The 13,714-nt window shown below is 43.0% G+C and overlaps 1 protein-coding gene across 3 annotated transcripts in view; it reads left to right on the top strand.

The window, feature by feature from the left end:
* Positions 1 to 12,175, top strand: part of LOC137106058 (glutamate receptor ionotropic, NMDA 2C-like) — a 45,632-nt gene extending 33,457 nt beyond the window's left edge. For all 3 annotated transcript variants that reach the window (XM_067489068.1, XM_067489066.1, XM_067489067.1), the window contains 7 exons: positions 1,069 to 1,222; positions 1,648 to 1,773; positions 2,555 to 2,784; positions 5,265 to 5,425; positions 6,244 to 6,431; positions 8,124 to 8,356; positions 9,445 to 12,175. In XM_067489068.1, coding sequence (XP_067345169.1) covers positions 1,069 to 1,222; positions 1,648 to 1,773; positions 2,555 to 2,784; positions 5,265 to 5,425; positions 6,244 to 6,431; positions 8,124 to 8,356; positions 9,445 to 10,998 — 2,646 coding nt within the window. In that variant the 3' untranslated portion in view covers positions 10,999 to 12,175. The remainder of the gene's footprint in view (positions 1 to 1,068; positions 1,223 to 1,647; positions 1,774 to 2,554; positions 2,785 to 5,264; positions 5,426 to 6,243; positions 6,432 to 8,123; positions 8,357 to 9,444) is intronic.
* The last annotated feature ends 1,539 nt before the right edge of the window (positions 12,176 to 13,714 follow it).

Raw genomic sequence — 13,714 nt, 5'->3', positions numbered from 1 at the left:
TCACTTTTTAGCTTTGTTTTGGTCTGCAATTAAATTATGCTAAAACTGAAGGATGTGCACTGACAGACGGATCATTTTCTGTGGATTTGGGGCGAAAAGTGACCTTTTTTTACATTACACATTGTCACTGGACCTATATTTGATCGTAATATATTGACGAGTGCAGCTTTAAGTTGCTTTAAAGATAGATTTAAAAAAACTGAAAAAACCTAACCCTTCCCTAAACAGCTGCCACCAAAACCTTCACCGAGGTTAGTTTTGCTGCAACAGTGTTTAAAGCAGAATCCCACGAAATGTGAAAACCAGTTTGGCGCTTATTGTGCACGGAGATGCTGCAATTTGCTGAAGTTGAAATGTGTAATGACGTTTGAGTGCTTTGATTTGAGGGTGTGACTTAGCACCTGTGCAACGTGATGCTCGGAGTCTAGCGTGGCCGAGAGAGTTTCTTTGATGAGTTTATCTAGGCCAGTGGTGTTAGGCTCTGCATGTACATATGTAGTTAACACACACATTTTTCTCCCATACACCAATCCACATCAAACACAGCTGCATCTGAATATGCAACGCCCTGAACAGGTGTTCCCCAGGAGAGCCTTCTTGCTTGTGTTTCTTTGCCTGAAGGCACTCAGAGTGAGTGTGTGCGTGCATGCATTTGTGTTCCATTATTTAAAGACGAATTCCCTCTGCAAAATTCCTGCTTTTCAGAAAGACAAAAAACTTTGGATGTGAGTGCTCCTGAGATGCAACATTCTTTCTTTGTGGATGCTCAAAACAATGAGACAAACACTTTTCATTTATCTCTGCAGCCAATCATGTCTTACTGTAGAGCAAAAAGAGTTTGTTGCATTGTGGCTGCCATGTTCAAAAAGGGATGCTCAGGAAATTCAGGATTTTCTCATTTTTAAGCAAAGAGAAGCTCTGGCGGCTTGTCTTTGGGATAATGGAGGGCAGCTTTTGTTGTGATAAAAGTATCCAACAAATGCACAGTAAAAACAGAAAAGGATGTTGTATGATGACCTCTGTCAATGCTTCACGCTTTGCTTTCATTTCGCGTCTCTCTTCTCTCAGGTTGTGTATAGACGAGCTGACATGGCCATCGGCTCTCTCACCATCAATGAAGAGCGTTCTGAAATCATCGATTTCTCAGTGCCGTTCGTTGAAACGGGCATCAGCGTCATGGTGGCCCGCAGCAACGGGACAGTTTCCCCATCTGCATTTCTTGGTAAGTTCTTCTGCACCTATTTAGGTTTGCCTGTGTCGGCAGTTTGACTGTGCCAATAACATGCCATGTACAGTTAGCCCCGTTGTCTTTTTCCACACTTTCTCCGAAGTTGGCCTAGTTATGCGAGTCTCTTCAGATGCCTCAGGAAACTTCCCATTAAGCTTTTATCCTGTGGCCAACGACTAAATCCCTTTACGTACTGCACACACACCTAAATCCCTTTTCCCAAACAAAACATTTCTGCACAAAATCCTGAACAGGGTATTTCTCTCCTCGCATTTTGACATCAGTCGGTTCCTCGTTCTCTCTTCTGCTATCCTGCTGCCACACACGGCGACCCCCTATCACAAGCCGAAGCAGGAAGTACTAAAGAGACATCCTCTAATCCTTTATGTATGTTCCTTCCTCCTTTCTTCCTCCTTCAGAGCCCTACAGCCCTGCAGTTTGGGTGATGATGTTTGTGATGTGCCTGACGGTGGTGGCTGTGACAGTGTTTGTGTTTGAATACTTCAGTCCGGTTGGCTACAACCGCAGTCTGGTCAGCGCCAAAAGTAAGTTTTGCACCTCTGCTTCATTTTTACTTGTGGAAACTTGCATTTCTGAGTAGAGTGACGGATAATCCCAAAGATGTAGGCACAAAAGTGAAAATATTCATCCCACACATCCCCCATTTGTATTGTATTTCATTAATCTCTCATATTTTGCAATGTCTGCTGTTTTCTGTGTGAAATATGAGAAGAATATATGATGTTATTTAACTTTATTTCACTAAAAATATCCAGAGCTGTGAAGTTAGGAAAACACTTCTCATGTTCTCATTTTGCGTCTTACAAAGCAGTTCTCTGTAAGCCTGAGTGCACGCTGCTAAATCTAACCCCGTGAGCACGTCCTGCAGCGTTAAAAGTTCCTCCGCAGGATTTTGGGGAGTGGGCCAATTAATCCCAGAATGCAGTGCTGACAGAGTGTGACCCGTCTCCAGGTCCAAAAGGTCATTTTCCTGTTTTAATTAGCATTCGTCGCCGTGCTAATCGAAGTGTGATTGATGGCAGAGGCACTCTGTGTTGCTGCACATGAGCAATGCTGGCGGAGAGCGATGAAAACAGGGCTGAGGCTGAGAAATTGTTGTTTGGAAGTTTGCAGAAGGGTTTGAGGTGGCTCATGAATATATATGCTGAACGGTAGACATGTTTTTCACCATGAGAGATCATTATGACTTAGGAACAGGACAATCAATTGTGTTCAGTCTAACCAAACCTTAAGCACAGCCATGCAAAGTCAGAAAATGCTTTTATGTGTAAAAAGCTCCCTCCCTCCCTCCCCCTGTCTCCTCAGCTCCTGGTGGTCCAACGTTCACCATCGGCAAGTCAGTGTGGCTCTTGTGGGGCATCGTCTTCAACAACTCTGTCCCCATTGAAAACCCAAAAGGAACAACCAGTAAGATCATGGTCCTGGTTTGGGCCTTCTTTGCTGTCATCTTCCTGGCTTCTTACACTGCCAACTTGGCTGCCTTCATGATCCAGGAGCAATATATCGACACAGTGTCTGGGCTCTCTGACAAGAAGGTAGGAGCCCGAATAAACACATTTCATGCAGTTTCTTCGAGTGATTTTATGGTGAGACAGGAGCAACCTTTGTTTCTGTGTACGAATGACACATCCTCTCCCTTTTTTTTAGTTTCTCACTCTGTATTGACTGATTAACCATGAATGGGAGAGAGACAAATATTTGCAGAAAGCATTTAAGACAAAGTCAAGTAAAAGGACTTTGTTGAGAGCATCTCTGTCCTTTTCCTATCAGTGGGGAGCCCAGTGGCATGAATTACTAGTCAATTACTGCCTTCCGTCAACACAAGCGGAGTCTCGGCTTGTCCCGTCTGTGTTTTGGTCTGTCCATCAATATTCCCCCTGTGCTGTCTGCGTCTCTCATCTCGCTCACACTGTTAAAGCAAGATCGCAAAATGTCAAACGATTAGAAAAGCAGTCAAGTCGCACAGGGAAACAACTCCCACGCACTTCCTCCACTACTTAAATGTGTGCACGTGCGCACACACACACACACACACACACACACACACAAGGATTTGGAAAAACGGGGCCTCAGAGGAGCTTTACCACAAAGCATTTCTTTCTTCACACACAGAGCGAAAACAACTCGCAGGCAGGGATCAGCAGATCCTTCTCAGTGATCTGTGGTTATATTAAGTGACTGCATGTGCACAAACTGATATACAGCAATCAGCCACAACATTAATACCACCTGGCTGGTGGTTTTATTGTTGCACAGGTTGCTGCACATGTGTCGATGCAGAGCAGTCAGAGGTCTGTCCACTGCCGATTGGTGTAAATTACAACGAACACAGCCTCAGCTGCCCTTTAATTCTGAGGCCTATACAAGCGAGGATTAGGAGGGTTTAGGTCGTAGGCTGGCTGGGTTCATATCTTGAAGGATCAAAGGATAAGGCTGGTGTTATTCTGTATTTTTCTTGTTGTCACTAAATACAAAAACAACAGCGTTAGTGCATCTTGCAATACTTTGTGATTTTCCTGCAAAATGTACATTAGTAGATTTTCCCAAATTGAGGAGCAGCCTGTTAGGGACCCGTCAGACCTGATACAAAATCCATTGACTAAATCTTATTCAAATGAGAGAAAATGTTATGATCAACACGAAAAAAATCAAAACATATGATTTTTTTATTTTTTTGAGGTTTTATTTTATAGGGCGTTAAATCTCAAATTACTTACTCGTTATTTATTCTTTAAACTTTCTTTCAATAATGTCAGTGATGTTTCCTATTGTAAAACCACACCGGCGTTCCCATACATTCATTACATAATGAGATATACTGTCTGCTGTCCAACCTTTTTTTTAAATCACTGGCTGGATATTTTTTGGCACAAAAATTCTTTTTAAAGTTTAGTCAAAATTTATTTGAGTTGAATGTTCTTACTGGTCTGTGGCAAAGACTTTGGAACTTTGGAACATGCCCACTTAATCTGTTTAACTCCGACTCCTGAAGCCTCAAGATCCAAACCTCAAAAGTGGTTATTTGTGCACATGCATTGAATTTTCATGACAGACGACTACAGTTAGGCTTGAAAGCACTGAATTAAGATTGACTTAAAATATGTAAACCTACCCTTTGGTCTCTAATCTACTCTCTGTGATGTGGGCATTTGTTCGATCAGCTGATTATAAAAAAAGACAGAATATTTCACCTAAATCCAGTGTAGTTGCAGCTCCAGAGTCATTATGTTAACACACACACACCCACTCACGCTTACATTTAAATTGGCCCATTAATTTGCGCTCAGCTCAAAAGGTCAGGGCTGTAACTAAGATGAATCGATGCTACCTCTATTTGAGCTGGCGTATTTCGGCTTCGTGCTGCATTATGCGTCAGCTCCAGAACTTTGAACTGGATTATAACCAAGGGATGTTAACGGATGTGTGTTGACTGAAACCCGACTAAACCAAACTAGCTCATGTGAGCAAGTGGCATCCATTCAGTTCATCCTGAATCGAGTTTGGATGATGATTTGATCTTTTTGGGGGGTGTCTTATAGCTGAAGGATACCTTATCCTCTCATCTCCAGCCTCCCTCCTTTTATTTCTTTCTCCTTTCCTTTAACCCTAATCTTCTTTTAATCTTTCCTTTTCCTTCATACTCTGCTCTCTTTTACTCCTTCTTGTCTCTTTCTCTCCTTTATACTTTCCTTCCCTTTATTTCTTGTTTTTGTTGTGTTTTTTCTTACCTTTTTATCATTGGCCTTTCTTCACTTCCTTCCTTCCCTCTTACCTCTTCTTTATACTGCACCTTTTTTCCTCTTCTTCCTCTCCTGTCTTCTTCAACTTGTCTATTATTTCTACGGTCTTCTTTCCCCTTTCCCGTCCTTCTCTTGCCTTTCTTCTTGTTCTTCCTCCCTGTTCATTCAATCCCTCTCCACTCCTCCTCCTCATTGTGAAACCTCTTCTTCTCCTTCTGTCTCTATTCTCCCCTGCCTCATCTCTTCTACCTTCTCCCTCCTTTATGTCCCTACAGTTCCAGAAACCACAGGAGCATTACCCTCCATTCCGATTTGGGACGGTTCCAAACGGGAGCACAGAGAGGAACATCCGCAGCAACTACCCCGACATGCACACACACATGATGAAATACAACCAGAAGAGTGTGGAAGACGCCCTAGAAAGCCTCAAAAATGGGTACAGTTATAACAGTTAAACAGGAGTTAAATTGTCTTCCCAATGAAGCCAAAATTCACCAAATGTATGAAGTCATACAGCAGATTTGATGCACTTTGTGTTGTAGCACCTATTTCGGAATTAGGGCAACTAGATGAGTGTATTTTTAGATTAATAACTCATGTGTAATGCTGCTTAATTTGTGTAGAAAAGTGCTGTCATATTGTCTCACAGAACAGTCGCCTTGCTTTTTTTCAGTCTAATAGAGATTGTAATATTTTTGGACTTATTTTGCCTTGCTAATGGAATTTCAGAGACTTGTCTGCAGTGTTTATTTCATCAGTGTTAAAACTTTTGACTTTTTGTATCATGCTAGTGACACAAATGCTGGGATGCTTATGTTGCTCAGCTGGACACTGAAACCAACTAATGTATTGATTGCCATAACATTTTTGTTCTTTTGTGAAACGTCCCAACCACAAATAGATAAATTGTCTGAGTTTGATGTTGCCCAGAGGATGGATTCCAACAGCTTTGGTGATCATTTAATTTTTCAATAAGTCAAGCGTCCTTAGATACTGTAAATCCCTTGAGCCGGCTCGAGACATGAAGTCGCTCCTGTTATGTGTGTTACTCAATTCTACGTAATGGTAACCACGTTACTTGGACAGAAGCTGACTTGATACACACCATGACAAATCACCAATCAAGTTTGGCTTTATCTGAATTGAAAGAATTGGTATGAAGGTCAAGTTTTTAACCTAGAGGAAGTGTGCAAGTAAGAACCTATTAACTTGGGAGGAGCCAAGCATTCACTCGTACAGTCTATTTGCATGCAGGAAGCTGGATGCCTTTATCTATGACGCTGCTGTTTTGAACTACATGGCCGGGAAGGATGAGGGCTGCAAGCTGGTGACCATCGGCAGCGGGAAAGTGTTTGCCACCACGGGATATGGCATCGCTCTGCAGAAGGACTCCCGGTGGAAACGGCATATTGACCTCGCGTTGCTGCAGTTCCTCGGAGACGGTGGGCACCAATCCAAGCCTTACACTACACAATCCACGCATGCACATTCACTTCTGTCTTATGTTTTATCTGTTTGCCTTTATTTCTGTTTCGCTGAAACACCCTGTGCAAGTTGTTGAACTGGCATCAGCTCAGTTCAGTGTGCGCTGTGTCAGCAGGGAAGTGGGCTTACAGGGAAGAGTTAATATCCTGCAGAACAGCAGGGAGTGTTAGGGATATGATTATCTCCTTTACACACTCTCACACTTGTACATAAGTATCCTGCCTAGCTACACATACACACACACACACACACACTCACCACGATGGCTGCAGGTGTGGAGTTAATATCCCCCCTCATCCGAGAGCTTAAGACCACCCCCTCCACATGCACATTTATTTTGAGCTTTCCACAGTGATACAATGAATAGTGTGTTTATAGTCACTGAATGATAAAGTGGCCTGTGCTCCCTGGAGGCCACTGAGAAGAACACAGCCTCTGCTCAGAGGCCTGGAGGAGTAGCTTTTGTGGTAATCGTAGCTGATGGAGACGTGCTGATCTAATGCAAAGGGTGCTCTGTCAGCATAGTGAATTGCATCTACTCTGACGAACGAAGTCTAAGGTCTGAGCTTTGACTAAGCTCTGACTTTGGCTCTATGCTCCACTGAATTTTCAACTAAATAAAAGAACATCTCCTTAAAATCTTATTTTCCATTTTTACATGTCCTTGTGTAGCTTTAGGTGTTGAAATGGAAATACCCAAATTTCAGATTCTGGGGGTTTTGCCTCTGCACCATGACTTTTAACTTTTTTTGAGGGGTCTTTATATCTGTATTAGGTGACTATAGTGGAAGACCTTTTAGTGGATTACTACATTTACTTGTGGCCATGTCACTGTAAAAAATCTAGTTGTAGCAAGTTTAAAAATGTTCTGCTAATATTGTTCATATTTTCATTAAAGGTGCATTAAGTTTAAACAAATTCCAACTAATTGACACTCAAGAAAGCTGGAACTTGCAAAATTTTTATGTAGCTTTTACCTCAGCTGAACTGGAAATTAACCTCCATGTGATATTAATGTAGTATAAATGGAAACAGTCCCTACATGAGCCAGAAACATCCTATTTATTGGGCGTCAAGGTACCTACGTTGTGAGGGTCAAAAAGGTGCATGTGTGTTCACAACCAGTAAAAGGTACATGTATGTACCATTTATTCAGTTAAGGTACAATTTTAGGAATCTTAGGAAATTTAGGAAGTAGATTTGTGTATATGAAAGTTTGCTATTGCAATTATCAAGTCAATAGTGCAATTATGATAATGTGTACAGCTATTACCACAAAGGTACAAAATGCCCAGTGTGAAGGGTACCAGTGTACCAGTGACAAGCCATCGTAACCCTAAAGGTACAATGGTGCCACTTGTTTTGTGAGAGTGTACAGGCCTGTCAGACTAAGACTGATGGTGTCTGCTAATGTCTGTAGGTCACAGACTACAGCCACATGAAGACTTTGACCCAAATACATAGCACAACTTCTTCAACTAAAGGTTTATAGTCAGCAGCTAAACCTCCCTGTCATCATTTTAACTACAAAATGTGTCATTGTCATAATACTTGTTGTGCATTGTTCAGCACATCCAGATAACAGAGATAATCATGCAGAAATGATCTTTATTTACTGCTACCCTCCCGTAAAACCTCCATTCCTGCAGGAGATACCCAGCGTTTGGAGACCGTGTGGTTGTCGGGCATCTGCCAGAACGAGAAGAACGAGGTGATGAGCAGCAAGCTGGACATCGACAACATGGCGGGCGTCTTCTACATGCTGCTTGTAGCCATGGGCCTCAGCCTGCTGGTCTTTGCCTGGGAACATCTGCTCTACTGGAAGCTACGCCACTCCCTCCACAAGTCTCACAAACTCGACTTCCTGTTGGCCATCAGTAGGGTGAGATTTGCAAATTATCCAGTTGATTGATCTGTGTTGCTTGTTGTTTATGCATCCTTAGTTGGTTTGATTGCTGATTGCTTAGTTTATGAAAGTGGCATTGCGAAAATGCCTCGCTGATTTTTACATTGATTATTTACTGTTTGGCCCGCTGTAATTTCATTAATTGAGTAACAGCTTGGTTGAGTGATGGAAAGATTGGCGGGTTGATTGCTTCTTTTCCTGTTTAATATGCCGTTTTACGTGAAGTGAGTTCTATGGGATAATGCATTCAAATTAATGTGTATTTCCATGTAATTACAGGACGTCATCCAAGGGCTTTGTTGTGAAATTAGCCAAAATGGCAGTGCATTCTTGTTGGAGAGGATAAATAAGTTAGCGAAGCAGCCGAGATTCTGGTGTTTACTTAGCATTTAATTTAGAGTGTTTAGTGCATCTAGACTAAGTCAGTCCCAGTTTGTCGATGGCGTTGTTGGAAAATGTGGTCATTAAACCTCTGGCAGAAGTTACAGCCAGAGAAATGTCTATGGACTCCATCCTCTGTGATCCTCTACTGTGTAATTACACTATTGTGCCTGGATCTGGGTTTTATCAGATTAACGGCTAAATGACTATCTGATCATTAATCCGTGTGGGGCTGCCCCAAGGGCCAAATTAAATTTGGCTCTTTCAGGATCTCTCAGCCAACTGTAAGCAGAGAGCAGTCATGGGATTTGGCTCTGTGTTTGTCCATGTTGTTAGAGTCGGTTTGTTCTGCGGGTGACTTAAGGCATGTGTGTCTGTGTGCATTCACTGGGGCAATCCTCGGAGCTTAAAGTTTTTCTTTGAATCCCAGGAGAATGCATAATGAATTTGTGAAAGTATTTTAGTTAGGCGGTGGATCGTCACTTTGACATGCACAAAAAGATTGAAATCTCCCTGTAAAATTGTCCCCGTGGGACCACTAGGTTTATTCAAGGTTAAATAGTTAGTGTTAAAGTGGTTAACTATTGATTTAATTAAAAACAATTAGCTCGTTCATATTTCTTTTTTGCTTTTTGCTTTATTAGCTCCTCCCGTCAATACTTTCTTATCTGTCCCTTTCCCAGGGTATTTACAGTTGTTTCAACGGAGTGGAAGATCCTGGACATTCATCTGGTTTGGCCAAACCTGACCTGACCTCCAACTACGCTCAAGTAAACATGCTAAAAATGCTTCGTACTGCCAAGGACCTGGTCTCAACTGCCAATGTTGAAAGCTCCCTGGACAATGCCACCAAAACCATCGAGCAGTTGAGCCGTCATGGGGGCAGCTTGCCTGTTCGTATTCCACAAATCGCCACGGAGGCCGTGCCTGGAGGATTCGCCTATGTTACAGAGAATCGCTCAGCCCTGCCCCAGCGCTCCCTTACTCCACCTCTCACAGCGGTTAACTCTCTGAAACAGCAGAGGGGTGTGACCAGGCCCACTCCGCTGCGCTACACGCTTCCGACTCGCTCTACCCCATGTCTGTATGACCGGCCACTTCCTGTGTCCAGTCTCAGCAGCCCTCACTTGGCAGTGGGTGAGCCGCTCCCACATCAGCACCCACACCACTACCAGACGACTGGGAGAATCTATGTAGATCCTCACTCGCCTTTCATCCCCTACACTGACCTGCAACTACCTGACATCTACACCTCTCATCCAGTCTCCACACTTCAAAATCAGCAGGTCTCTGCAGGCTTCTCTCAACGGAAAAGAAGGTCCAGGAGTTTCCATTGTGAGGATGATGACGCAGAGGGGAGAAAACACAGGGACCAGGAAAAGAGTGAGAAAAGTCCTGTTTGTATGAGTGAGCTCAAAGCCAACCACCTCCAAGAAAACCACATCTCTGCCCCCAGTATTGACAACATCTACTCAGAAGAGACAATGTGTCCAAGGTTAGAGAACTACGGCTCATGGCCTCCAGAGGACCTTGTGCTGAGAGGGAGACGCAGGCACCGCCGACCCTCTTTTCTCAAAGCCACTTGGGGCAGTGAGCAGATCCGCCAGCTCGACGAATCCCAGTCATCGCTTTCCAGCCAATCACCTTCCACCCTGCCAGACCTATTCCCGTGCATTCTTACACCAAGCACACCTGCCAAGGCATACAACCCTGCCCACCTTAGAAACAACCTGTGCCTCCCAAGGAACCAGGCCTACCTCCACATAAGGGAGGACCAGAGGAGGCCCAATGGGCGTAAAGGCCAGAAGTTGCGCTACTCCCACTCTACTCACCTGCCCACGTATGGAGAAGCAGTGCGACACGGGGCAGGATTAGGTCGAGGAATGGTACGGAGAGCCACCAGCTTGCTCAGCAAACAGTACGCCCATTACCTGAACTCATATCCAGGACTACCCCTGTACCATGGGCCCCTGGACTTACAGCACCACAGCCAGGCTTCTAGCAGCCACTTGAAGCCCAGTCCAGTTTGCCAGCTGCTGGCTTGTGGCGGTGGGCGATGCGGGGCCCAGCGGTCCCTGCTCTTCCAGGACAGTGTGTATGGGGCCTATGGGGTCTATCAAGGGTCCCAGACTGGATCAGAGGTCCAGGCAGGTCAGGGAGCAGGGGGACAGTCTCTGGGTAGCCCCTGTGTTTCTCGTCCCTGGCGACGGGTGTCCAGTCTGGAGTCTGAAGTCTGACTGGAAGCCAGTCCAAAACCAGAAACCAGAGATGGACACTGTCCATCAGGACGGGTAACTGGGAAAAGTTATAACTTGAAGTAATTTTCTATTTGACTTTGTGTGGTTAAGGAAAGAAGTTTGAGTCTGCAGATTTTACAACATTTTAGGACTGACGTGTCGTACACTACAGTGAGACAAGACAACTGCGCTGTTACCATTGTATCCTCAACGAAGCTGTGGAAAGCTGGAATTGGCAGGTATTAATCACTTGCTGCTTTCCCGTGATGCTTGTGTGTTTTCTGTGCTTTAATGTGCACTAAGATTTACAAAAGTCCACGGTGTTGGTGCACGGTTAAACCATAACCAGAGTTTTAATGCTGTGTGTTTGTTATGTATATTTTATTGTGGACGGATGGTGTTCAGTTCTGGGTGCTGTCAAGTACACGAACTAGGGAGCAACAGTGAAGGAATAAGGGATTGTCTCTTTGAATAACGCCACTAAAACAAGCAACTACTGTAGCAAGGTTTGTGAAGATAGCTGTGATGGAAATGTGAAGAATTTAATTCCAAGAGAACTATAATTTATTATTTAGATTTTGACTCCAGACACGGAGGAGCAGCAGTTTTCCCGGAATGAAATAATCATTTTGAAACATCTGTTGAAAGAATTTCAGGTAACTTCTTTAAATATTTATATTGTGTTGGAGCTAAATCCTTTATGTCTTCATTAAGTGATGAGTTAGAGGAAGCTGAGACTTTGTGAAAGCAGTCCCTATGAACACAATCTGCAAAAGGACAAAAGTATTGGGACAGATTGACCAGCACAAGGTGTCTTAAAACATGGACTCTTGCTCCTCACTGGGTCTCCTTTCGAGGCCACAGTACAGCACAAGATCACACAGGGCCTCACAATAAAGAAATTCTATATACCAAGTACTATATCAATATAGAGAAAATGTGTTGTTTGAGGCTGATAAGTGTCATATTCACGTACTCTACATATGATAGAAATTTATAGTCACTCTTAGAATTTTCTAATCACACATCTGGCTCATTCTGAGTTTTCATTTTGTAAAGCTGTAGTTGATTTTAAATTTATGTTATTGTATTAACTCTATTGGTTCTTCTATATTCATATGTTCTCTCTTTTCCACTCTTTTATATTTCCTAATCATCCCCCCCCCCCCCCCCCCCCCTCCCAGATCCCCTCTAACTGTTTAATGATCAAATTTCAATGAGGTAATTGAAAACTATTCTAGTATCTATATTACCTGGCTTCCTCACCCTGTTATTAATCACTCAGACTAATTAAAGAGCCTTTTTGAATGAACATGTATGTGTGTCGCCTCTTTGTAAATGTTAAATGGTCTTCGGAGCTCCTTTATTGTACGTAGCAGAAGAAAATGATATTTCAAGGACAAATGTTAGCCCTAAACGAATAGTTCAGCATTTGGGAAATACACTTATTTGCTTATGACCTACCCTCTGTACAGTCAGTCCCTGAACGCTTTAATGCTGACAAGCTGCCCAAACTACTTTTTACGTTAACTCTGCACACAGACTCAATTGATTTGATGCTTATTAGAAGAAGAAACGTATTACTGCTGCACTCGACACTACAGCCAGTAAAAATGTTCATTTTCTGCATCACTCTTGGTGCTTTGAGTTTTTTTTTTTTCTCTCCATGTCTGGAAAAGCAAAAATACTGTGTTCCTGTTCCCTGCACATAGTGATATTAATATTAAAGCACATTTAGGAAGTGGGATATTAGTAAAGAGAGGAAATTTGAGACTTTTATCGCAATAGGTAAATGGGATACTGTGTTTTTTTTAAAATAGATAGTAGTTACCTTTTTTCAGTCTTTTTGCTAAGCTAATTGGCATCAGGCAGTATTTATAGGACTTAGACATACAAATAAACCAAAAAATACAAAAAGACATATGTTTCAACATTTTGAAGATAGAGACAGACGATGGCAACAGAGGACATTGAGAGCAAAGAAAAAGGCTGAACGGAAGAAGCAGAATCATTGTGGGTGCCTATCTCTCATCTAGTCATATGGAGGTCAGTCATCTGCTGCGGCACCCTGGAGGATATCGTTCTGCTGTTTGGGTCACATGTCAGCTGATGACTGACACAAATACGCTGCAGAAAAGAGCCCGCACCAAATGGCAGTGATGTTCTTTTTACATTTCATCAACTGTCGAACTTTTGAACTTCTGACGAGGGTTCTGTCAAGTTTCGCCAACCTGATGCAGCTTTAAATTTCCAGCAGCGTTCGCCTGAAGCAATTTAAGGTGAAGATATGCTACTCCAGCTCAAGGTGACCTGTTGCCATGGCAATTACTCTCTCTCTCTATGCTGTTGTCATGACGAGATAAGACTCCATTCAGGAGGCCAGATGAGTAATGTTGGACACTCAGCGCTTTGATTTTTCCATTACACCCTGCTTTGTTACTGGAGCATTGCTTGAGATTGGACCATATTATTGATTTAATCCTCTGCTCTGCTACTGGTGCCATATTTTTTAGGGTTCAAGGTAATCGGACTTGTTTCCACCCTTGAAGAGCAGAAAAGGGCTCAGCATGCCTTGGTGATTATATAATTAAGACATAGCTGCTAGTCTACAATAAAGCTTGGATTTAGACACATACAAACGGATTTGATCTGTTTCTGTGCAGATATCTGATAGTATAGATGGAAGGAAGAACTGTGTCGTAACAAGAAGCTGTCA

The sequence above is a fragment of the Channa argus genome, chromosome 20 (genome assembly GCF_033026475.1).
Source record: "Channa argus isolate prfri chromosome 20, Channa argus male v1.0, whole genome shotgun sequence".
In the NCBI taxonomy this organism is placed as follows: domain Eukaryota; kingdom Metazoa; phylum Chordata; class Actinopteri; order Anabantiformes; family Channidae; genus Channa; species Channa argus.
The sequence above is the reverse complement of the archived record's forward strand: the minus strand, read 5'-3'. Positions and strand labels throughout refer to the sequence as shown.